This window comes from Rattus rattus, chromosome 4, assembly GCF_011064425.1.
Source record: "Rattus rattus isolate New Zealand chromosome 4, Rrattus_CSIRO_v1, whole genome shotgun sequence".
Lineage (NCBI taxonomy): Eukaryota > Metazoa > Chordata > Mammalia > Rodentia > Muridae > Rattus > Rattus rattus.
This window is the reverse complement of record NC_046157.1, coordinates 2,570,161-2,594,840: the sequence shown is the minus strand read 5'-3', so window position 1 is coordinate 2,594,840 and position 24,680 is coordinate 2,570,161. Positions and strand designations below refer to the sequence as shown.

General features: G+C 46.7%; 2 protein-coding genes across 2 annotated transcripts in view; one reads left to right on the top strand and one right to left on the bottom strand.

The window, feature by feature from the left end:
• The window catches only part of Pi4ka (phosphatidylinositol 4-kinase alpha), a 112,748-nt gene that overhangs the window by 68,042 nt on the left and 20,026 nt on the right, over positions 1-24,680 (top strand). Inside the window, exons 20-32 of the mRNA XM_032899855.1 lie at positions 5,560-5,668; positions 6,140-6,276; positions 6,418-6,551; positions 8,120-8,202; positions 10,978-11,048; positions 11,132-11,256; positions 12,198-12,279; positions 12,528-12,611; positions 13,670-13,759; positions 16,922-17,041; positions 19,704-19,796; positions 20,805-20,961; positions 21,199-21,326. Coding sequence (XP_032755746.1) covers positions 5,560-5,668; positions 6,140-6,276; positions 6,418-6,551; positions 8,120-8,202; positions 10,978-11,048; positions 11,132-11,256; positions 12,198-12,279; positions 12,528-12,611; positions 13,670-13,759; positions 16,922-17,041; positions 19,704-19,796; positions 20,805-20,961; positions 21,199-21,326 — 1,413 coding nt within the window. The remainder of the gene's footprint in view (positions 1-5,559; positions 5,669-6,139; positions 6,277-6,417; positions 6,552-8,119; positions 8,203-10,977; positions 11,049-11,131; positions 11,257-12,197; positions 12,280-12,527; positions 12,612-13,669; positions 13,760-16,921; positions 17,042-19,703; positions 19,797-20,804; positions 20,962-21,198; positions 21,327-24,680) is intronic.
• On the bottom strand, positions 21,853-22,197 carry LOC116898634 (40S ribosomal protein S29). Its single transcript, XM_032899854.1, has one exon. The coding sequence runs from the start codon at positions 22,169-22,171 to the stop codon at positions 22,001-22,003; it is 171 nt and encodes a 56-aa protein (XP_032755745.1). The 5' UTR covers positions 22,172-22,197; the 3' UTR covers positions 21,853-22,000.

Below are 24,680 nucleotides of genomic sequence, written 5' to 3'. Positions count from 1 at the left end.
GAGAGATGGGGGAGAGAGAGGGTGGGGAGAGAGAGATGGGTGGGGGAGAGAGATATGGGGGAGAGGGGGGAGAGAGATGGGGAGAGAGAGATATGGGGGGAAGAGAGAGAGAGAGAGAGAGAGAGAGAGTGTTAACTCCACATAGGTCTCTACCAGGAGCAGCATCAAGTTGCTCAGAGAGACTCCAGTCTACTTAGGGACTGCTTTGAGTGTCAGCCGTGGCAGACTCTGAGCCCTTGTGAGAATCCCTTGGTACTTAAATGCTGTTTCTTTTTGGTGCATCTTCCCTGCAGAGTAGTATGTGGATATCACTTGGATGTCACTTTCCTGTCCTAAGAAACTGTATTGCTCACCTTGACTGAAACTAGAGTTAGCATTCTCTCCTGTAAGCAAAAGTGACAAGGTACTAGATGTATTGTGCTAGGTACCTTTGCTGTGGTGTCTTACAGAGGAAAGGGTTAATGGGGCTTATGTTTCGGAGGGTTAGTCTATGCCGGCAGAGTAAAGGCATGGCCACAGGATTCACCTTCGAGAGCTCACATGGACTACAAGCAGGAAGCAAGGACACACTCACACTGGGAGTGGTCCAAGTCTTTTGAAATGTCAGACCCCATCCCAAACAGTTCCACACTAGGGACCAAGTTTTCAGTCAGTGAGCCTCTAGGGGCCACTCTCTTTCATATCAAACTACCGCGCTGGCAGAGTACCCAGGCTCAATTCCCAGTACCCATATCACGTGATTCATGACTTCTTGGAATTCCACCTTTAGGGGCTTTGCTGCCTCTGGCCTTCAAGGGCACCTCCACTCAAATGCAGAGATGCTCACACATACACATAATTTTAAAATACACCCGCTACGTGAGGGAGCCGTAAAATGAACTCAGAGCAGTGACCAGCACACAGGAAATGCCCAGACATGATACCCACTCTCAGTCAGAACCTGTGTGTTCTCAGAGAATCCAGGGAGGAGGCAGGAGGCACAGCTTCAGCTCGTTATACTTTCTATTGCCGTCATAAACACCATGGCCAACCATGGCACGACAATAGAAAGAAGAATTTGTCTAGATGCACAGCAGAGGAGGGATAAGATCTACTCATGACAGGAAGCAACAGCCATGGCTGGAATTATTGAGAGTTCACATCTTGAACCGCTAAGCAGAAAACAGACCAAACTCAAAATGGCGAGTCTTTGATACTCTCAAAGCCTGCCTCCCATATCACCCCTCCTCCAACAAGACCACTCCGCCTCACCAAACACAGCCACCACCGAGGGCAGGGAGGTGAGGAAAGCACACCTGTCCCGTTCAAAAGCATTTAGCAGGCTTCTTGGCTAGAATTTTTTTTTTATTGAGTATTTTGCTGTTGTTTTCCTCCCTTTTAAGCTGGGCTAGAGGTTTTGTACATGCTTGGCAAGAATCCTAACTGCCTCCCCGGCCCCCGGGATCTCATGTGATATGGGGTAGCATCAAGGTCACTATGTAGTCAAGCTCCTCCTGCTTCCATTAAAGCTAGGATTACAGGCATGGGGCACTTCGGGATTGACCCCTGACCCCAGGGACTCACAAGTGATAACAAGCCCCAGCCCAGCTGAGCCACAGTCCCGGCCTTATTCACGAAGACCAGAAGTCAGAGGTCTTGCCTGCAGCTCTAATTCCTGGTCCTATAACCAATTACTAAAAAGGAAAAAAACAAACATTAAAAACCAAAACTAGATTTCAACACTTCTTATACCTTGACATTTAAATCTGTTGGGGATTTAAATCTAAGTGGGGACTTAGAGGTAATAGATTATATGTGTTCTGATCCCAGAACAGAATGGCATCTCAAATAAACTCTGGGTCTGCTTCTCTGCTCTTGTTGGGGTTGTTGCTATATCAATGTATCCCAGCTTACTTTGAGGTTATAGAATACGTAAAGAATTGAATTAAGAACTATGCATTGCAAACCACTTACACAAAAGTTACTGTTTTGTATAAGTAAAAATGTCTATTTAATGCATATGCCCAGGTGAGAGGACAGGGCAATAACCAACCCTGTGCACTAGACTTGTGTTTCCTAATGGGCGTCTGTGGTCAACCCCTGTGAGACCACAGCCTCTATACAGCAAACATCTCATCAGTCATATTTCTCTATATCTTCAAAAATGGCCTTTAGAGCCAGATGTAGTGCTTAATAATGCCAGCTCTCAAGAGGCAATGACCCACAGTTTTCTTGAGCTCAGGGCTAACCTGTTCTACTTTGTGAGACCCTGTCTCAAAGAAAAAAAATTTTTATGTGTACGGGTGTTTTGCCACCTCTGTGGGGTGTGTGTGTGTGTGTATGCGTGTGTTCACCATATGGGTGGAGTACCCACGCAGGCCAGAAGAGGACATCATATTCCCCCAAAAGCTGGAGAGCCACCATATGGTCCTAGAAATCAAACCCAGCTCCTTGGAAAGAGAGCAGCAATTGCTTGTAAGTGCAGAGCTTTCTCTCCTGCCCCTAAGCTTCTGTTTAGAAGGTGGGAAGAGGGGGTATTTTACTGAGTAGTCACTGTCTCCAAGCCTGAGGATCCAAGTTCAGTGTCTGGAATTGGATCACACAGCTGTAACCCCAGCACTTCTGTAGAGACAGAGGTGAGACGCAGAGACAGTAGAAGCACCGGGAAGTAACCTGCCCAGCCTTGGCATTTGTCTGGCATGACCCCAGACTCCTTGCTCACTCACTCCCACTTGCTAGGACTCTGGCTTCTGTTTAAGCATAAGCAGGTCTGCTGTCTAATAATTCTTGCCTGTCTTTAGGGGTCCTTCTCTAGGATGTCCAGCTCCTTCCATCCCATTGAAGCGTAAGAGTATGGCCCTGCACTAAGCTGCACAGCTGCCTTGTCTTTTCTTAGGATGTATCAGAGAGCTGCTTGTTTCTTCCTTTCCTGAAGCCACAGCCATCTACCTTTCTAGGCACTAGACAATCTTAGCTGCAGTAATAACTGATGGGCCAGGAGGAATCAGAGAGCAGGCATAGCCTATTGCTTATTCACTACCCCAGTCCTTAGGAGGGAGCCAAGGAGGTCCCAGGGTGAAGAGAAGGATCCCAAACCCTAAGAACTTTAGTGTCTTTCTCTCGCCTATCAAAACACTGTTGGGGTTCTCTGCTGCTTGAAGGTTGGTTGGCTGGCTGGTTGGTTTAGAGACAAGGTCTCACTGTGTCCTGGCTGGTTCAGAGCTCTCTGTATAGGCCAGGCTGGCCTTGACCTCAGTGAGATTCACCTATCACTAGACCCTCTTAGCAACATTCACCTTGAAGTCTGCTATCCGGAACCCTATTTGGGCCTCTGCCTACCTCTTAGAACCTCATCATAGGTTCACTTGTCACTATCCTCAATCACACAGCTACTAAAGCTTGCCATTCTTGGCCACTGGCAAGCACTTTGTCACTTGTCCTTGATGGCTAGTGTCCTATGGAACATGGGGCTTTCTGCCCTGTGACTCCTGCATCTACTATAGCGCTCCCTTAGAGGCCATCTCCTTAATACCTCCGGAGTTTGTCCTGAACCAGTCCTCACAGTAACCTGGCAGTTCTAAGGAGAGGCCTGAGCCTCTGTCCTGGGCCTCTTAGCCCCACACCAGCACCTGTGTCCTCCCTATGCTTGTGCAAAGAGATGCTTCTGACATAATTCCAGGAACTACAGTCTCAAAGAGAAGACCACTCAGCTAATGAAAAATAATTGCTATTAGGCACCTGAAATCTTTTTCATCTCTGTTCTGTGCTCATACATTTATGTATATTAAAATCTACATTTGTATATTTTGCATATTTTACTTGACTCTTGATTTTATAACTACCTACTAATATGATCATAGTAATAAATGATACAGAATATATGATTATTTTTCAAGACACTTCTTAAATATTTTTAAAGCTTTATTTAGTTTTAGTTATGTGAGTACACTGTGACTATCTTCAGACACACCAGAAGAGGGCATCAGATTCCATTACAGTTGGTTGTGAGCCACCATGTGGTTGCTGGGAACTGAACTCATGACCTCTGGAAGAGCAGCCAGTGCTCTTAACCGCTGAGCCACCTCCCCAGCCCCCTCAAGACACTTCGTATGCTGCTCTCTACCCATGTTGGCCTTAAGCCCACTGTGAAGCCAAGGATGACTTTGAATTTCTGGCCCTCCCACTAAGTGCTGGAATTACAGTGTGCTTCATCATGCAAGAAGGAACCAAACCGAAGCCATTTTGAATAAAACTTCCCTTTTGAATAGGGGTCAAATGAAGTTTAAGTTCCCAAGACCTCTCTGGGTAACTGATGCCCTGCTTGGCAGGAAGGGTCATGTACGTAGAGAACTGACATGATGCTAAGTAGGTCACTGTGCCGTGCCACAGTTGAGTAAACCACCAAAGATAACAGAATACAAGCACCAAAAAGACACATTCCTAAGGAAATCCTCTTTCTAAATTCTGATTGGTACAAAAACATTGGCACAATCTCTGTAGCTGTCAAGCGTAAACGCTCCGTAACATTCCTGCTGGGGCAGGAGTGGGAGTTCAGATCCCGACCCTGTCCTGAAGCCCTGACTGAGCATACATTTTTGTCAGCTTACGTTGGCCTGGTGTTTTAGTTGTGTTAGATCTATATGGACCCCATGGCAATCACACTCAACTTGAGTCATACTGCCATGATCCTCCCCGAGTTGTACCAGTTTACACCTGTTCGGTTGCATATGAACGTGACCTGGCATTTGGAATCACCTCTCCCGTTCTGTACCACTGGCTCCGGACCTGGTGCACACACCACACTGCAGGTACACAGGACAGGGGCGAATGACTGCATGGGAGCTGTGCCCTTAGGGATTCTGTAAGAACCAATGTGCTCAGGGGAATGGTGTGCACAAATAAGACCATGTTATACAACTGCCATGCAACTGTTGCCTTTCAGCAGCAGGCAGGCTGCTCTCTCAAGCAAGGATTTAGGGAATTTGACTTCTCGTTCCTGCACTCAGACTAGCTTGCTTTTGCTACATGTTGAGATTCTGCCCAAGATTACTGTTTTAAAAAGTCATGTGCTTAAAAGGATTTGAAAGGTGCTTCTTCACTCTATCCATGATGTTGTTCTGTCTGCCGGGTGTTGGGTAGTGGTGGCACACATCTTTACCTAATACCCAGGAAGCAGACACAGTTGGGTATCTGTGAGTTGGAGGCCAGCCTGGTCTATGGTTCCTTCTCTGAAGGCCCTCCCAGTCCCAGCCTTGTGACTTGAGGTTTCTTATAGTAACTTAGTGCTGTCCTCGGTTCTCTGCCTGGCTAAGCTTCATGTAGACACAGGAATTCTGCCCCAATTGTAAGTGCTAGACAGAAGGCCCTTGGTGAACTCCAACCGTGCTACCTGGTTCACATTAAGCATTCCATATAGCCAGTGAGAGAATGAAGCCGACCATGAGTACAATAATTGATAAGTGCCAGCTCCTTGTGTCTGTTTGCACCCATTCTGACTGGCTTTGGGGAATGTGTGCTTGATTTTATACTTGGTGTAATGGAGTTTTACTACCAAATAACCTTTCTCCCTTCCCACATCAGCTCACCCGACGATTGCCACCCATCAAAGAAGCTAAACCTAGGCTACAAAAGCTTTTCCGAGACTTCTGGCTCTACTCTGTGCTAATGGGATTCGCTGTGGAAGGCTCAGGTAGGGAGTGGTGTCTCCCCGGGAAAGTCTGAGTGTGCAAGAAATAGCTATGGTCAGACTCAACAACTCCAGAGTCAGGGTACATTTGTTCTGAGCCCAAATGTAGCTTCTTGTTCCCGCAGGTACTTAGAAACGTTACACTTCCCAATGGGGATGCTATGTCCTATACAAAATTAGACAGCAAACTTGTTTCTGAGTCTCATTGTAGGAACAATTGTCTTAGGAGACTCAGGACTCTAGAAGTTGCCAGAGTCAATACATAAGACTTCTTGAACTAGGGACTCTATGTTCTCATATATTCACATTTTCCCTCTCCCTCTCCCTCTCCCTCCCCTCCTCTCCCTCTCCTCTCCCTCTCCCTCTCCCTCTCCCTCTCCCTCTCCCTCTCCCTCCTCTCCCTCTCCTCTCTCTCTCATCCCGTCTGCCCTGTGCTGGGACAATGGCCTCACCCACTAACTCTCTCTCTTACAGGACTCTGGCCGGAAGAGTGGTATGAAGGAGTCTGTGAAATAGCAACCAAGTCACCTCTGCTTACCTTTCCCAGCAAAGAGCCTCTTCGATCAGTCCTCCAGTACAACTCAGCCATGAAAAATGATACGGTGACCCCGGTATGGATTCTCTTCTCACTCTTGTTAAACTGTCCGGAAACAATTAGAACAAATCCTTTGCATGTCCTTGTGCTAACTGTCAGGCTTCCTCTCTTCTGGGAAGGCACCATCATGAACCTCTGAGTGTTTCTTTCCCTCCAGGCTGAGCTGAATGAGCTCCGAAGTACCATCATCAACTTGCTAGATCCTCCTCCTGAGGTGTCTGCCCTCATCAACAAGCTGGACTTTGCCATGTCCACCTATCTCTTGTCTGTGTATCGGCTGGAATACATGAGGTACGTGAGCATTCACCTCCACACATACTGGGGCAAACTTTTCACTTTTGTGTCTTGACAGATATCAGACTTTTTCAACTCCTCTCAAGACCTACGAGCATTTATAAAGCAAACAACTGCTGACGGCAGGGGGAGGGGTCCTTTACTCACATCACTTAGTAGGCAGAGGCAGGTGGATTTCTGTCAGTGCCAGGACAGCCAGAGCTATATACCCATGAATATATGCACATGTGTGTGAGATATCATACACACACACACACACATAAATGTAAAAAAATAAAATAGGATGGCTAAAGTAAAGAAAATGGTCACCTCATTGCCATTTCCTGTAGAAAAATGTAGCTCCTTCCTCTTTTGTTCCCTCAAAGAAAAAGCAGCCAGAAAGCTAAGCGTGTAGCCCAGCAGAAGAGGGTTTGTCTCACATGCAGGGTTTTATCCCAGACTACATTTTAATAAAAGAAAAGAAAGAAAGAAGCTACAGAAAGCAAAACACAGTAACCATGGTTAGTGTAGTGTACCTAACTAGAAGAGCTTTCTCCCAGTCCTCAAGTGTGGTGCTTGGGTGTTATATAGCCATGGGCTCCCTGCAGATCCCCAAGAGCCTTACGCCAGCATAGAACAACTCCTGAGCTCTGATCCAAGGATGAGACTTCAATTTCCAGTTCCTGTTTATTAGGGAAATTTTGAAATCACGGTGCGAGAAGCAAAAGCCTCCGAGCCTGCACAGACCCTGGCTTTGCTTACAGAGACTCAGCTACCCCTGAAAGGCTTGTGTGGAGGCCGGTGAATCTATCGTCAGGCCTGCTTTCCTACTGCAGCTCCTAGGACCTGAACAGCTCTTCAGTACAGCCATGGTCCAAGCACACGAGTTTCCATTTTCTTCCCTTTCCCTGAAGGCTACAGGCCTTTTGTTTTTCTCTTCTTACATTCTTTTCATCTTATACATGTATATGACTGTAGCACATGGATACCAGGCATGGAGCAGGGGCTCTGAGATCACCTGCAAGATCAGCCCTCTCCTCCAACCAGTGGGTCCTAGTCACCAAACTCAGGTTGTCAGGTGTAGAGGCAGGTACCTTACCCTCTGAGTCATCTGGCTGGCCCAGGTAGGAATTTATTATCATAAAGGTAAAAAGAAAAATACCAGTACTGGGGCTAGAGGGATGGCCCAGCGGTTAAGAGCACTGACTGCTCTTCCAGAGGTCCTGAGTTCAAATCTTAGCAACCACATGGTGGCTCACAACCATCTGTAATGAGATCTGATGCCCTCTTCTGGTGTGTCTGAAGACAGCTACAGTGTACTTATATATAATAAATAAATCTCTTTAAAAAAAAAAAAAAAAGCCTTGGTTTCTGTAACCTCTGTGTCACTAGTGGTGTAATTAGTGGAGTGAAAGAGATAGCACTGTGTAACTAAATGATCAGCCTGTAGAAAGTCCAGATGAGCGTGTGCTCCTGTGAACAGCAGAGATGCTGTTGTGTAAGCCAAACCGTTCAGAACAGTGCCCATCTCTGATGGGGAGGGGTGTACCTTTATAAGATGTGTTCAACACTGCTCTCTTTGTTAGGGTGCTGCGTTCTACAGATCCAGATCGCTTCCAGGTAATGTTCTGCTACTTCGAGGATAAAGCTATTCAGAAAGACAAATCTGGTAAGCTTGTCATTATAGTGCTTTCATGATAAATTGAACTTGAGTAGGAAAAAGAAAATAGTTCCTATTTTCTGTTCACATAGAGAAAATAGTTTTATGATGTTATATACTCCATTGGAAGTATCTTCACAAAATATATAACTTTAAAAATATGGCAAGGTAGGACTATCAAGATGGCTCAGCAAATAAAGGTATTTGTGCCTGACAATCTAAGTTTGATCACTGTGACCTTTGTGGTGGAAGGAGAGAACTGTCTCCATAAATTGCCTTCCAACAATTAAAATCCACATGCACTGTGAAATATAAGTGCACATGTGCACACAGAATAAATAATAAATGATTTTTAAAAATGATTTGTTTTTATTTTATAACCTATTTTGCCTGCATGTACATCTGTATGAGGGTGTCAGATCCCCTGGAACTGGAGTTACAGACAGCTGTGAGCTGCCATGTGGTTGCTGGGAATTGAACTCAGGACCTCTGGAAGAGCAGCCAGTGCTCTTAACCACTGAACCATCTCTCCAGCCTCCCCCCAACACCAAGACTATTTTTTAAATAATCCAGGGTAGCCTGGGTTACAGTTGAGTTGGTAGAGCACTTCCCTAGTGGGCCTAAAGCCCTGAGTTCAGTTCCTGGTGTACTAGTAGTGTTTGCTGTTATCCAAGCACTTGATTGTGGAGGCAGGAGGATCATCTCAGCTGTATAAGGAGTATAAGGAGGGGCAGAGCAGGATGCTCGAGAAGCTGTCAAGTGGGGTCTAGAGAGACAGCTTGGCAGTTAAGAGAACTGCTAGTATTCAGATCCCAGCACCTACATCAGGCAGACCCCTGTAACACAGCTAGCTAGAGGAAGGAGCCTGATGCCCCCTCTGGCTTTATGAGCACTTGTACAGACATATGCACGTAAACACACAGACACAGACACACACACATAATTATTTTTACGAAGTAAAAAGTTTTTCCAAAAAAAAATAAAATGAATTTTTTATTTCTAATTTTGGAGTATTTCAGATTTTGACTTTTTTTGTTTTTGTTTTTTGATGATGAGGAGGATCAAACCAAGAGCCTCATACATAATAGGCAAATACTCATCCACAGAGATACCTCCCCAACTTGCTTTTTAGATTTTCAATGTTAAGATCAGAGGTACTCGACATATACCAGGAAGTAAGGGGGAGGGGAAGAAGGGGTGTTCCTGAGGGGAGTGTCAGGAGAACACAAAAGGCAGTTTGAGAGCTCCTAGTGACTATGGTAGAAACAATCTGAACAGTAGCAGTATTTGATTATAACCTGGATTTAAAAACAAAAAGCTAGAGGCTAGAGTGCTGTCTCCATAGTTAAAAGCATGTGCTGTTCTCAGAGGACCTAAACTCACATCCCAGCACTCACATGACCGCTCACACCCATCTCTAACTTCAGGTCCAAAGGGTCTAAGGCCTTCTAGCTTTCATAGACACTACGTATGTTTATCCTACATGTGTACATACATAGACACATACAGGCAAACACTGTGTGTGTGTGTGTGTGTGTGTGTGTAATATATATAATACTTTTAAACCATGAGTCCATACTAATTCAATTATTGAATAAATGCAAAATAGAAAAAGAGAGATAACTCTTTCTTAAAGAACTCCAGTTTATAAAAGTAGAAGTGGAAATAAATAGAATGCCCTCGTGGTTAGCTGTAGTACTTACTGCACAGAATCCATTGAGAGGCCACAACTAGCAAAATATCAGAGAGAAATCAGATACAGGCATGATCTCAAACACTATGAGCATATGTTTATAAAGATGTGTTGTTTGTGGCTTTAATTCACTGAGCACTCCTGGAGTGACAGCTCCTCAGCTCAGAGTGTGGGTTCTATAAGGATGGGAAGGGAAAAGTAGTTATTCAAACACTATGCTGACAGTTTGCTTCAGAAATGGTAAGAGCTTGTAAATGCCTTAGCCCCTGATATAATGAGACTAAAAAACAAGTATGCTAGCACACACCTCTCACTCCAGCACCCAGAAGTCTCAGGTCAGAGTGTTATCACAAGTTCAAGTCTAGCCTGGGCTACACGTGAGAAGCAAACCTGTCGAACCATGTCTTAAGAAACCCAGCCAGGGGGTGTTGGGGATTTAGCTCAGTGGTAGAGCGCTTGCCTACCAAGCGCAAGACCCTGGGTTCGGTCCCCAGCTCCGAAGGAAAAAAAAGAAAAAAGAAAAAGAAAAAAGAAACCCAGCCAGGGGTGAGGGGAGAGGGAAGGAAGGAAGGAAGGGAGGGAGGGAGGGAGGGAGGGAGAGAGAGAGAGAGAGAGAGAGAGAGAGAGAGAGAGAGAGAGAGAGAGAGAGAGGAAGGTTGTATCACTTCCAGCACTCCCTCCAAGTCCCCTGAACCCCACCCTAATGAACAGGTCTTAGATAGCTAAATTGAAAACCTTTCTATAAATTAACTGTGTACTTAAAGTATCAAGGTCATGAGGTCCAAAAACAGACTGAGGGATCAACACAGTTATAAGAGACCAAGAAATGTGAGAAAATTCTGTGCGGAGTTCAGGATGCGCTCCAGGAACAGAAAGGAGACACGACAGGGAGATTCGGGTGATAGTGTGGTGCCAGGTTTCCCACTTCCGACACATGCAGGCTGCTTATGGCAGATGTTCTACTCTGCAGCTCTGCGCTGAGACGGCTGTAACTTTGTGACTACGCCTGATCCCTGGAACTGCCCTCGCCACGTCTGAGATTGCTGGTAACTTGGACTGTCCTAACCCCTGCAACCTCCCTCTCATTGCAGGGATGATGCAGTGCGTCATCGCTGTGGCTGACAAAGTGTTTGATGCCTTCCTGAACATGATGGCAGAAAAGGTAAGCCTGCCTGAGCGCCAGTGTGTGCCTGCTGGGGACACATGGGCGAGCCCCATGGTGCTGGTCTTCTCTTCTCGCTCCAGGCCAAGACCAAGGAGAATGAAGAGGAGTTGGAGCGGCATGCCCAGTTTCTGCTGGTGAACTTCAACCACATTCACAAGAGGATACGCAGAGTGGCTGACAAGTACCTGTCTGGTCTGGTGGATAAGTAAGTTTGACTTCTCTCTAATGCTCTGTATGTGTATAAACATCGATAGCGTGGGACAGGGAAAACCAGTGTTGCATCATCAGCCCAGAAAATAACAAAGTCAGAACAAACATTCAGGGGTGATGCAGCTCCCTGGAGAATGTCAGTGCGTTTGTAACAGCCTACATTTTAGCCTAGAAACATACTCATTCTCAGCCATGGGTATTGTTGGTATTATAAGCTCAGTATCTCCTAACCCAGGATCTATCTAGAAGTTTCCCAGGAGAATAAGGATCCTGTGAGAGCTTCTCAGAATAAAAGCTCACACTTATATTTTCCCACTGCTTGTGCTAAGAGACAAAGTAGGCTTAGGCATGACAGCATACTGGCACCTTTCAGAAGGTAAGCTGGGTAGCCTCTGAAGTATAGAGGCCAAGTTAGCACACACACAGCTGGCCGTCAGCTCCCTGAGAGTATCACAGAGGCTTCATGCCTTCTTCAGACAGCTGCAGAGGTGAGGATCGGTCAGGAGCCAGCCAGGCTATCATTCACAAGGACCAAGCCCTGCACACATGGTGTACATCCAAGTCAGACCACATATAAGATGAGTACCGCACAAGGCAGTGTCCTTCCAGTCTTCTAGAACCAGGCAACTGCTTTACTTCATTCCAGTATTCTTGTTTTCTGTCAGTGGCATAATGTGAGACATACTGGGAGCCACCATAAAACACTAGAACTGCCCTGGAAGGGAGGGCGTATGGCCTGTATTTGCCCTCAGAAGTAGGATGGACTGGACCTGAGAACATTTCTGACCAGGCTCCATACACCTCACTGTGGAGAGAGAGGTGGATAGGTGCTATGTGTCAGTGGGCTCATGGCTGTGCAGGGGAGGCCCCAGAGGTGGACTGTGTAGGTTCCTGGGAAGTTCTTCTCCTCAGCCCTGAGAACCCTTCTTGCTGTAGGTTTCCACACTTGCTCTGGAGCGGGACTGTGCTGAAGACCATGTTGGACATCCTGCAGACCCTGTCACTATCACTAAGTGCTGTGAGTATCCCAGTGATATAGATCTACCTAGCACATGAGCTTCCCACTGTGTGTCGTACTGACTCCAGTAATACCCCTGAGCCTCCCTTACTTACACATGGTGAATGGAGTGAGTACCCAAACTGTTCCCCGAGGTCTCCTGCTAGACTGCGGCAAGTTTGGGAGTCCATGTACGGCATGTGACACTGTTGACTGTGTCACATGCTTGGCAGAGCAGCCTTGAGGGCTTAGGGGTCTGTTGTTTCCAGGATATTCACAAGGACCAACCTTACTATGACATTCCTGACGCCCCCTATCGGATCACGGTTCCTGACACATATGAAGCCCGGGAGGTAAGTCCCACCTGGTCCCCTAGAATGAGGGCTTCCCTGGGAATGTACAATGGTTCTTGGCACTGTCCTCCTGCAGGGGGAGCTGAGCCTGTCTGTGTCCAGGCCTGTGGCTTCCCACTCTGTCCCTGACTGCAGCTTTACTGCTTTAGCTGCCAAAGGCATCTCTAGCTATGAGTCAGCTCTCAGCCCCTCAGATCTGCACTGAGCAAGCGTGGCTTTTAGAGTTCAGTCCTTGAGGCATGCTAACTTGTTCACTGTAGAATAGAAAAATGGACTCTGGCTTTGCCATACCCTTTGACCCAGATAAGGAAGGCGTCCTGCTAGCTCCTCTCCCCACTGAGTCTGATGTGGAGCCCCTGCTACAAGAGTACTGGACTGGTCCAGCATTCTTCAAGCCTGGGGCAGGGCTCTGCCCTAACTTAGGCCTCCCCAGCTGGACAGAGTGATATGGCACCTCTGAGGACTTTTTTCCCAATCTAGAATATCCAGTGATTGACTGACTCAGGATGTGTTGCACAGTGACCGTAAGATGGACTGTTTATGTTTATGTTGTAGGGTCTGCCACACAGCCTTCTGCAAGAACCACAGCCCATAGTGCACTCAGAACTCCTGTGCCTGTAGGTTCGGCGTTAGTACATGGCTACTGACACAGCTTCCATACCCATTACCTTAGACTAGCTGGCTTAAATAAAGACATTGATTTTCTCACAGTGGTGGGACAAAAACGTCCAAGAACACAGTGTTAGCAGGGGAGTCTTCTGAGACCACTCTCCTTAGGATGCAGGATCCTTCTCACTGAGTTCTCCTGTAGTTCCCTCTGAGAAGGTGTCCCTGATGTTCCCACATTTCTTCCTTGCATAAGTACACCAGCTGCGTTAGGCTGGGCTTTCCCACTGTGGCCTTTAATTTAATAACCTCTTTTAAAGCCCTTCCAAGTACAGTCTTATTCTGAGTTTCTGAGGATCAGGGCTTCAACATAAGACTTTAAGAAGACACAGTTTAGCCTGTGACAGTCACTGCCACCTAGATATGCTGACTTCCAGTTGTTTAACTTCTAGAGCATCGTGAAAGACTTTGCTGCACGCTGTGGGATGATCCTGCAGGAAGCCATGAAGTGGGCACCCACGGTCACTAAGTCCCACCTGCAGGTACTTTCCCCAAATACCAAAAACAGTCAAAATATAAACTGCTGTGTGATAAACAGAGACTAAGAGCAGTCTAAAGCTTGAGAAAAGTGCACGCTCAGGGATTAACTGTTGGACATTCCTTTCGGGGTGAGTGTGACTGTCAGGTCAGTGCACCTGGCTCTGACCACTGTACGGTATTAGGGCTGTGGGAGGATTGTGGCTGCTTACAAGATGAGTTGGGGCAGTGTGGGGGTCAGGGACAGTGGTGCAGGCCGCCCAGGCTTGTTGCATTATGTGCACCTTAGTGCAGGGCCTTGAAGGCCAGTGAGCAGACAGAATCAAAGACTTGAGTCTCAGTGACGCTCTGTTGAGCCTACACATATACATATGTATTTCTTCAGACTAATGTTCTCACTTGCAAAGAGAACAAAAATGCCACAGAATATAGAAGGGGAAAGTTGTCTTAGAAGGAATCAAAGATTAAAAATAAGAAAAGAAAGGGTACCACTAGAAAGAACCTGAGCTAACAGGGAGCTGAGTGAAGCCTGTGTGACCTCAGCAGAACATTTAAGGAGGAACAAATTTTGTTCATTTATTTTTTGTTTTCAAGATAGGGTTTCTCTATGTACCCCTGGCTGTCCTGGAACTCACCATGTAGACCACCAGACTAGCCTTGAAGTCATAGAGATCCACCTGCCTCTGCCTCTGCCTTCTGGGTATGGGATTAAAGGTGTGTAACACCATACCTGGCTCAAGAGAGAGTTATTTTTAAAAAGTATTCCTTGGGCTGGAGAGATGGCTCAGCGGTTAAGAGCACCCGACTGCTCTTCCAGAGGTCCTGAGTTCAAATCCCAACAACCACATGGTGGCTCACAACCACCTGTAATGGGATCCGATGCCCTCTTCTGGTGTGTCTGAAGATAGTGACAGTGTACTCACATACATAAAATAAATAAATAAATCTTTTTTAAAAAAAAGTATTCCTCGTGGTCAAGCCCAAGAAAGGTGAAGCAGCTGGCTCTGAGAGACCTAGAGTCAGTTTGAAATACACTGAGCAAGAATCCCTGACTTGTGCCGAGGATTACTGTCCACAAAAGGGGTTGCTCAGCAAGGATTGAGAAATGCTGGAAGAGGAGTCATACACAGAAGAGGGCAGAGCCATGCCTGCTTATAAAGGCCACACTTTGACACTGTGCAGTTTTAATATTTATCCACTGGGATTCTTCAGCTTTTTTGTAAAATCATTAATATTTGAGAAATATCTGTTTCATGTCGTGTAGAGGAAAAGAGCCATAGCCACTAATGAAAACAGAAATCCTTTAGTGCCTAAAGGTTTCAGGAAACAAAAAGGAACCAGTAGGTAGAGCTCGTCCATCCCAGCATTGTTTTTAAGGCAAACAGCCTTAATAAGAACATCGAGGCTGGGTGATGGTGGTGCATGTCTTTGATCCTAAAACTAGAGAGGCAGAGGCAGGTGGATCTCTATGAGTTCAAAGGCCAGCCTGGTCTACAGAGCAAGTTCCAGTACAGCCAGGGCACACAGAGAAACCCTGTCTTGAGAAAAAAGAAACGGAAAGGAAACCGAGTATTACAAGGAGGCTTGAAAGGGTCACAATATTTCTACCAAGCACACCGGACCCTGGTTCCTTCTGCTTTGCCCAGCAGTCGTCCCTTCTGAACCCATGACTTCATGCAGCTGTCACCGACCAGCTTCACTGCCTGCCCATCCTCCCCATCCTCCCCAGCCTCAGCCTCCTCAAGTCCCCCCTCCCAGTGCCTCCACAGTGGTCCAGTCTTAGTGCAAATCTCATTTGGTTTTTAAACTTAACCATTACTCCATCCCTATCATCGTAGAGTCTGATCATAGATGGATTTCCCCAGCTACAGAAATTCCTAAAACAATTGGTAATATTGTGTGTGTGTTTGTGTGCTTGCTCCTGCTCCTGCTCCTGTGGTGATGAGAATATGTCATTCCAAGAGTAAAAACCTTCTTTTTCCTCTTGCTCTGCTCTGATGTGTAAAAATAGCTTTTATTTGCCTGATTTCAACGTTTCTAATGCATATGGTCTCCATCTGCTAACATAGGCCTAGTCCTGGGAGCTTCTAGCTTCTATACAATCTAATCTAGGTCTAGAATGTTTTCAGCCTCTGAGACTTTCTGCTGAATAAGCTCACCCCTTCCTAGTTCTTTCTGATCTCTGACTGGCTGATTCAACTCAGTTGTTCTGACTCAAACTCCTCTCCAAGCTGACTGGTTCAATCTGGTTTCTCTCAGTTTCTCCTAAATTGCTCTGCTTGGCCTCATACTAACTCTGGCAATCTGTTTTAACCTTCTGACTCCTTCTGTCTTCACCTGTGTCTAGCTTATTCTTTCTCCGCAACCTGTCTCTCTATAACTGTCCTGATAAAACTTTCCCCCACCCCTCTCTTTGCACTGCTCCCTTAAATTGCCCCTCTTTTTCTCTCTTCTCGTGAGAGTTGGTAATATCTTATTCTGTCAAATCTTTCTCTGATTCATCACTTTGCCTGCCACTCAGTTAGACATTACTTTCAAACATGGATGCTTCCTTCTAAAAACTAACTTTACCTTCATTATTTGGGATTAAAAATGTGTACTAAGGGTGTGTCTGTATTCCATCCAGAGGGATTAAAGGTGTTTGCTAAGGGCTGAGTCACACCACAATTAGAAACAGCCTTTTTTTTTTTTTAAGTTAATAACACAGTCTTGGGGTTCACAATGTGATCACACATCCTGCATCACTGGTGCCCTCTTGCTAGCCAACAGACATGCTCAGATACTTGTTCTGGGTTCCCACTTCACACATTCCTCAGTAGCAAAACAGAAGTCTGCATGAGGCCTCTGTTTGTATGGCCTGCATGTTCACAGCAGGCCTGAGGCTATGCTGCTTGTTTCCCAGCGGCTGGCAGAACACTGACCAGATAGCATATTTGCAGTCAAGGATGGTCCTGTATAGATCATGACATCTCCTACCAACTGTGTACTAGCCATCAGAGATCAGGGCCGCCTCCTCATTTATAAATGAAAAGGGCTTAACTCCCTGATGGTCCCACAGTTGGCAAGTCAGAGCAGATCCTGCACTGAAGCCTGGTATCGGATCTGCTGCTTTATGCTTCTAGAGTTTTCTTTCTGTTAGTGATGTAGCTTGCTTTCTTCCATTTCAGGAATATCTGAACAAGCATCAGAACTGGGTGTCAGGACTGTCCCAGCACACGGGATTGGCCATGGCCACTGAGAGCATCCTTCACTTCGCCGGCTACAACAAGCAGAACACAACTCTTGGGGTATGTGAAATACCCTATGGATCAGTGAGCCCCTAATCTGTGATAGGGGAAGGACTCGTCTATATGTAGATTTTCATGAGAGACCCTCAGCTCCTGTACCCCACACATTTCTGAGGTATGTAAGGCATCTGTTGACAGATGGGGATTGATGAAGGTCCAGAAGTGCCATCCAAACAGGCATTTCCCTATTGTGCTTAAGTTTCGTAGGTAAAATTCGATACATTGATGAAATCTGACTTTGTAGTATCATAGAGAGGAAAGAAATTGGCTTCTCAGACATACACAGCATTGTACATAGTCATATTTGTCTGGACTCAACCTTCCTAATGCTGGGACCCTTTAATACAGTTCTAAAGTTGTGGTGATCACCAGCCAGAAGGTTATGTGTTGCTACTTCATAACTATGACTTTGCTATTGTTATGATTGTGATATAAATATCTGATATGCGTCCCCCAAAGGGGTCACAACCTACAGGTTGGGAACCAGTGGTCTGGAGCACTCACTGGACTTCATGATTCTGTTTCCTGCAGATGCTCACAGACACACACAGGCCTCCGAGCTTTATCTGTTTTGTTTACAGTTGATTAGGTTTAAAAGCAGTAGTTTCAAAGTTAAGTTCGGCTGGAATTGAAGTCAGAGAGTCACACCTGCTAATAAGGCTGGCCTTGCAGCTTAGCCTGTTTCACTCTACACACACACGCATACACAGTCAGTATGAACCCAGAATACTGCCAAATGTGCGTTGTGCTCGCCCTCTGAGTAAACTATAGGTGGGCTGTGAAATGTGCTATGTGGAGGTACCACAAGGAAGGGAATATTGTCCTCATCACCCAGCCAAGAAAAACACTTGGTCAAGGGCCTGCGGTCTCCCTGGGAAGGCCTGTGGCTCTGTCACCAAGGAGCGTGTACTTTGGTGTTACTCAACTTCCTCTGAAGGCATCGGCCTTGGCAGATGTGGCCAGTTGGACCATATATAGCTAGCTGTCACTAGCCATTCTACTCTTGACAGTAGATTGTCAGCAGTTAGGGGACAGAGGCACAGCTCTATACTGCCACCTTCCTCAGGCTGAAGAAGACCCCTAGAATTTTAGAGTTCCCAGCTCAGGCCAAGCCAGGATTTGTGACTTTGCTGCTGAAAGGGATTTCTAGATTAACAGAACTGAAGCAGCTTTAGAAATTGTATCAGAGTTGGTTTGGTTTGGTTTGGTTTGGTTTGGTTTGAGACAGTGTCTCACTATGTAGCCCCTAGGTATTAAAAGATGTGTTTAAGTACATGGGTTTGGAGAGGCTCTAGGAGGAAAGGAAGACATCCACGTGTGGGTACGGTGTGCCCCTGGCATTAGCACTCACCTTCCATCTCAGAGGATTGCTGAGAGACTCTGGCCCTTCTCTGTCACTGGAAAAGGGAGGAGAGTGAGACTGCTGCAGAGATGCCTTGAGCTTCTACTCTTCATATGAAGCACGGAGTGGAAGCTGCCGCAAAACCCAGAAAACTGCTGGCTCATGGCTAGGGAGGGAAAAGGGCCTCACGCTCTCAGCACATGGTGCCGGAATCCTGGCTCTACTGCAGGTGAATGCTTCAACAAGACCCCAGGAGGCAGGGCTTCTTTTCCTCTTCTCTTGTTTCCATGATTTTCTTTACCTTAGTGTCCTGTTTGAGGATCGGATCCCCAACCTTGGGCTGTCCACCACTTGGAGAACACATGAGCAGAGGGCAGGGCTTAAAGTCACTCACTTGTCTTAGGTACTGGCTAGCTAGCTCGCAAGGGTCTGTTTTGCTGGAAGGATTTTCATCTTTGTCCCAGAAGGTTACAGCTTATAAGTGAGGAGAAGACACCTGTGTTGCTGCTGTTTGTTTTATTCTTTGGTTTTGGTGGAGACCACTGTGTCCAGCCGAGTAGATTCTTGGTAAATGGAAAGGATGCTTTTTGTTCTATGTTTGATTGTTGGTTGTGCTTGAAACCCTGACTAAGGTACCTCTGTCCTGTAGTCCCCAACTCCACATTCTTTTTTTTTTTTTTTTTTTAAAGATTTATTTATTATATATGAGTACACTGTAGCTGTCTTCAGACACACCAGAAGAGGGCATCAGATCTTATTACAGATGGTTGTGAGCCACCATGTGGTTGCTGGGAATTGAACTCAGGACCTCTGGAAGAGCAGCCAGGGCTCTTAACCGCTGAGCCACCTCTCCAGCCCTGGAATCTTTTTTTTTTTTTTTTTTTTTTTCTTTTTTTCCGGGGCTGGGATCGAACCCAGGACCTTGCTTCCTAGGCAAGCGCCTACCACTGAGCCAAATCCCAACCCCCAACTCCACATTCTTAAAAGAGCTATCCCTCGTACACACATGTAGAGACCAGAGTTATTTATGTGGGGTGGTGTACACCTTTAATCCCAGCACTTAGAAGGCAGAGCCAGACAGATCTCTGAATTTGAGCTAGCCTGGTCTACAGGACAAGTTCTAGGACAGCCAAGGCTACACAGAGAAATCCTCTCTCAGGAAAAACATTAGATTTTTCCATGAGGCATGCAAGTGGTCATGTTAGCTTGGCACACTGAAGGTTCAATGGTCTGTATTAGAGCTTGATGTCCCACCAGGGCTTTGGTTAAACACCAGAGAAACTGTTTCGGCCTCTGAACCAGCTCTCTGCACCTGTCCAGGTCACTCAGCTCACCGAGCGCCCGGCCTGTGTGAAGAAAGACTACTCCAACTTCATGGCATCCTTGAATCTGCGCAACCGCTATGCCGGCGAGGTACTTGTCTTACCCTGTGCAGAGCTGTTCTGAGCATCCTAACTTCATGCTACTTAGCTGTTTTATAGTGGGTGGCGTGGAGTTTACTCACTTCAGTTGACTGGAGGAGCCTGGTGCCAGCACTCAGTACATTCCAGGGCATTTATGCTGCTCCTTAGCATCTCTGCAAGGAAGTGACATCGCTGGCACACTGAGGCATGCCAGGCATGTGCTGTGTGGTAGTAGACATTGCAATGTTGTGCATTCTCCTGGACACTTGTCAGAAGCAGGCTCAGGAGCCATGTCTGCTGGCTCCACACGGAGGGCTTTCACTCACAGAATTTATTCCTGGCTAGCCAAATCACTTACCCATCTGGTTTCAGATTTCTCTTCCACAAATTCAAATCTCGTTGACACTGGAGGTAGAGGCTGACATCTCATGAAGTGTATCAGAGTGGTCTCCTGTGGCGTGGCTCCCCTCCCCCACCCCCACTGCTTCTCGCTCAATCCAATGACTGCTCTTCTGTGCATCTCGGACTCAGCATGGGCTAAGTACATGCTGAGAACTGCAGAGAGAGCTTATTCTATGTCATTTTGAATGATGCCGTGTGCTGGGGAAGCAAAAAGTCTGCCTTGGGGGCCTGGGTTTATTTTTGGAAAGAGTCATATCTCCTGTATAACCAAGTATATGAATAAGAAAGTAATGCTTTCTGGAAAAACGCATATGTGAAAAGATTGTGAAGCCGGTTTTGTTGTTTGAGTCATTAATTGACTCTGAAGGAAGTTTATTTATCTAGCTTATATTTGTAAGCCTTGTCCTGGCTTAGCAGTGTGTACACTGATGAGACTATGTCTCCACTTTCAAGGATCAGAGTTGGTGAAAATGCCAAGATAAATTTCAGCATCATTGAGATGAGCTCTAGTCTAGCCAGTCCTATTGTGAGCTGGGCCAGCTGGTGGCCAGGGCCTCCCTCATGGCGTGTGTGCTGGGCTCAGTGCACAGCTGCTAATAAGTGTACTTCTTCCCAGGTGCACGGGATGATTCGGTTCTCGGATGCCACAGGCCAGATGTCCGACCTGAACAAAATGATGGTCCAGGATCTGATTACAGCTCTGGACCACAGTCATCCTCAGCACTATACCCAAGCCATGTTCAAATTGACGGCCATGCTCATTAGCAGCAAAGGTAACACACAAGACCCATGGGATTCTGGGTTCATGTCTAAGTGAGTCTTTGCTTAGAAATCCTTGATAACCTGGAACTCTGTCAAAGGAGTAGGCAGGCGTCTGCTAGTAGTCTCTGAGGCATGTAAATAAAGGGCACTGTTGGCCCAGATAGTGCTGGTTCTCATCACAGCCTAGGGACCCATGTTCAGGCCCAGCCAGAGTCAGGAGCCTCTGACTGATTTGTGTCTGGTTCCAGATTGTGACCCACAGCTCCTTCATCATCTGTGTTGGGGTCCCCTCCGGATGTTCAACGAGCATGGCATGGAGACTGCACTAGCCTGCTGGGAGTGGCTGCTGGCTGGCAAGAATGGAGTGGAAGTGCCGGTAGGACACTGACCCAGCATACCACTGTGGGTAGTGGGGTTGCACATAGGAGAGAAGCCGCGCTGGCTCTGCCACCAGTGAGTACTGGGACTCACTGTCACCCTCATAAGCTCTGGTCTCCAGAAACAGCGCGTGTGTGTGACAAAAGGTACGATGACGCTGGAGCAGTTGGTACAGACTGTATGTGGGAAGCTCAGAATGGAGAGCAGTGTCTGTGTGAGGCTGGAGGGCTGTCTGTTACAAACCCACTGATGTCAGAGCTGACTGGGAACAACTGCATTCTCGACTTGCTAATTGTGGACTCAGTCACTTTACCCTAGGTCTGTGTTTCTAGTTTTACCTTTTCATGGAGCCTCCAGGCAAGATTATACTCGAGTATCACTCATCTGACATGATTGGTACAGAAGCCATTTCAGATTTTAGGGTTTTTCTTCAGATTATGGAATATTTGCATGTAGATAATGAAATACATTTATGGGAAACAACTCCCATATGTAAGACACATATTCATGTATGTATCATGTACTTTTTTTTTTTTTTTTTTTTTTTTTTTTTTTTTTTTTTTTTGAGGCCTTCAGTTTTTTTATTCTGTGCACAAAGACTAGCATGATTGGTATCACAGGGTAGACAGTTGGTTTCTCTGGGTAGACAGTCGAATCATCCATTCAGGTCGCTTAGTCCAACTTAATGAAGCCTATGTCCTTCGCATACTGACGGAAGCACTGTCGGCACATGTTCAGCCCGTATTTACGGATCAGACCGTGGCGGTTAGAGCAGACGCGGCAAGAGCGAGAACCCTGGCCAAACTTCCGCGGGTGACTCCAGTAGAGCTGCTGGTGACCCATCTTGCCTTCAGACGCCCAAGGAGGAAAAAGGCGTATCATGTACTTCTTATGTGCCATAGTCTGTGCCATTGGAAATTTTTATGCCGTATTTTTATAACTTTATTTTTGTTTACTTATTTGTATATATTTTGTCTGCACATGATGTCTGTGTACCTCATGTATGTCTGGTATATAAGGAGGTCAGAAGAGGGCATCAAATTCCCTGGAATTAAAGTTAGAGATGGCTGGGAGCTAACATATGGGTGTGTGGGACAGAACCCAGGGCCCCCTTCAGTAGCAACCAGTGATATTAACCCGTGAACATCTCTCCAGCCCTACCCCCATGCATTATTTTTAATGTATCTACTTGATTTTGAGGTAAGGTCTCTTCCCTGCTGTGTCAGGCTTGCCCTGCACACTGTTCTGTAGAGCCATAGCCCTCACACAGAGCCTAACCACAGAGAATTAGAACTGATTCAGCTTCACAGGCTAGAGCAGTGTTCATGACCACTGTTGTCAACCTCATGTTGCATATTGGATTCCAGGTGCCCTTAAACTTAAAGTCTGTCTTCAGGGTGGGTGGTTTGAATCACTAAGGAGCCTTAGTGGCAAGGACGGTGGAGCTGCCCCAGGCTGTGGGTCCTGAAAGCACCTATGGTGGGAATGAAACTGTTCTTCTTATGGAAGCTTCCTGGCTGAGCATACTGCTATGTGCCCTTAATCCCAGCACTCGAAAGGCAGGCGACCGTGAGTTCAATGCCAGCCTGGACTACAGAACAAGTGCCAGGACAGCCAGAGTTACACAGTAAATCCTTGTCTTAAAAAAAGAAAAAGCAGGTAGGGTCCTGGGCTCAGCTCACAGCACCACAGAGAAGCCTGGGCAGTAGAGACCCAGTTGCTTCCTGGTTAGGACACCACATTATTGACAGTGTGTTACCTCTGTGAGGCCAAGCTCCAACTGACATCTTACAACCTACAGAGGGCCCAGAAGCCATCCTCCCCTAGTGACACACACAAGACCTCACCTCCTACTCCTTCCCAAACAGCCGCTAACCTGGGACCAAGTATTCAAATGCCCAAGGCTTACGGGGAAATGTCATTCAAACTGGCACACTGAGTCTCTCTGCTTCCGTACTGTCCTGTGCACCTGCAGGAGGATGCAGTAAAAACTGCACTGCATTGAATCTCTGGTTCCCAGGCCTCTTGGTGTTCTCCCCACCTCACTTAGACTGGCAGACTTGTTCTAGACCTGAGCTCACCTGCACCTACCTCTGTCCCTTCTGTCTCCTCGCTCGCCCTGCTGTAGCTCTGCTAGATCCCATTGCTCCTGCTCTCCCAGACTGTTTCTGCCTAGCTGCATCCCATTTCCTTTCCTTAGATGAATGTCACCAGTAGCCATCTCCAGGACTTATGTCCAATGTTCCCTTCCATCCCAGCAGCATTCCCTGGCCACCCTGTCTAGAACACCTTCCTCTATGTGTCATACTGCTGCTTTCTCAGGTTTGGCATACTGTCTGCCACTTATGTCTTGGACCATCCACGTTTGTCTGTCCCAGAGTCTGGGAGGCCCGGTTATAGAAGTGCGTCTTACACAGATAAGTGGGAGTGTAGGCTCTGCTAGGCTACTTTGTCCCATCAGTTCTGGGGTTTCCTATACTTCCAGCCAATTTGGTACCCCGACTTCTACCATAAAAAAATACATCTAACAGTAGGCAGGAGCCAGATGCCAAAAGAAACCACAGCAGCATATAGTTCCTTGGTATTCTTCAGTTCCCAGCTCTAACAATGCAACCCTTAGCATGAATGGCCTTTGTCTTCACCCTCATGGCCTCCCAGTGGCATCTGTGCCTTCAGACACCAAGAGAAATAGCAGAAGAGAGGTGCCATTGTATAAAGCATACCTGGGCTTCTCCTGAGCCTTGCCTAGTTGACTCTCATCTTACTCTTTAGTGCTCATGAGAACCCAGTAATCAGCCCAAGGCACAGAGCATCTAGGTCAAAATGCCTGTGACTGGCCACTGGGGGGTAGGTGTGGGGTGAGGGGTGGGGGTGGGGAACTGGTAACCCACTGGGGATTGAATCCATGACCTTGCAAATATGAGGCAAGCAATGGTCCCCAACCTCTTGAGCCACATCTTGCAAGAGTAATGTGGTACTGGTGCTAGAAAGGGAAGCAGACCCTGCAGCACCCATGCATTGCTGGTGCTTTTGTGGGTAAAATTGTAGCCATTCCTCTGCTTAACCCCCACTTCTCCCAGAACACTACTCTGCTTTACCTGGGCAACCCTCCTAGCTCAAAGCAGAAAGGACCCTGGGTCAGTATGGCTAGGTCAAGGGAATGACTCAGATCTTGGAACTTGCAACCTGTCCTACCTTGGACTTGGGCCACTCTCCCATCTGATAAGCTAATGAAGGCCTAGCTTTGTGGCTTAGAAAGCCTGCATTTGGTACTTGCCCTCCTTAACACAGGGAGTTGTCAGAATTCTTTCCAAGCCTCACCAGGACAGAGCCTGTGGAAGGCCTGGGCTAA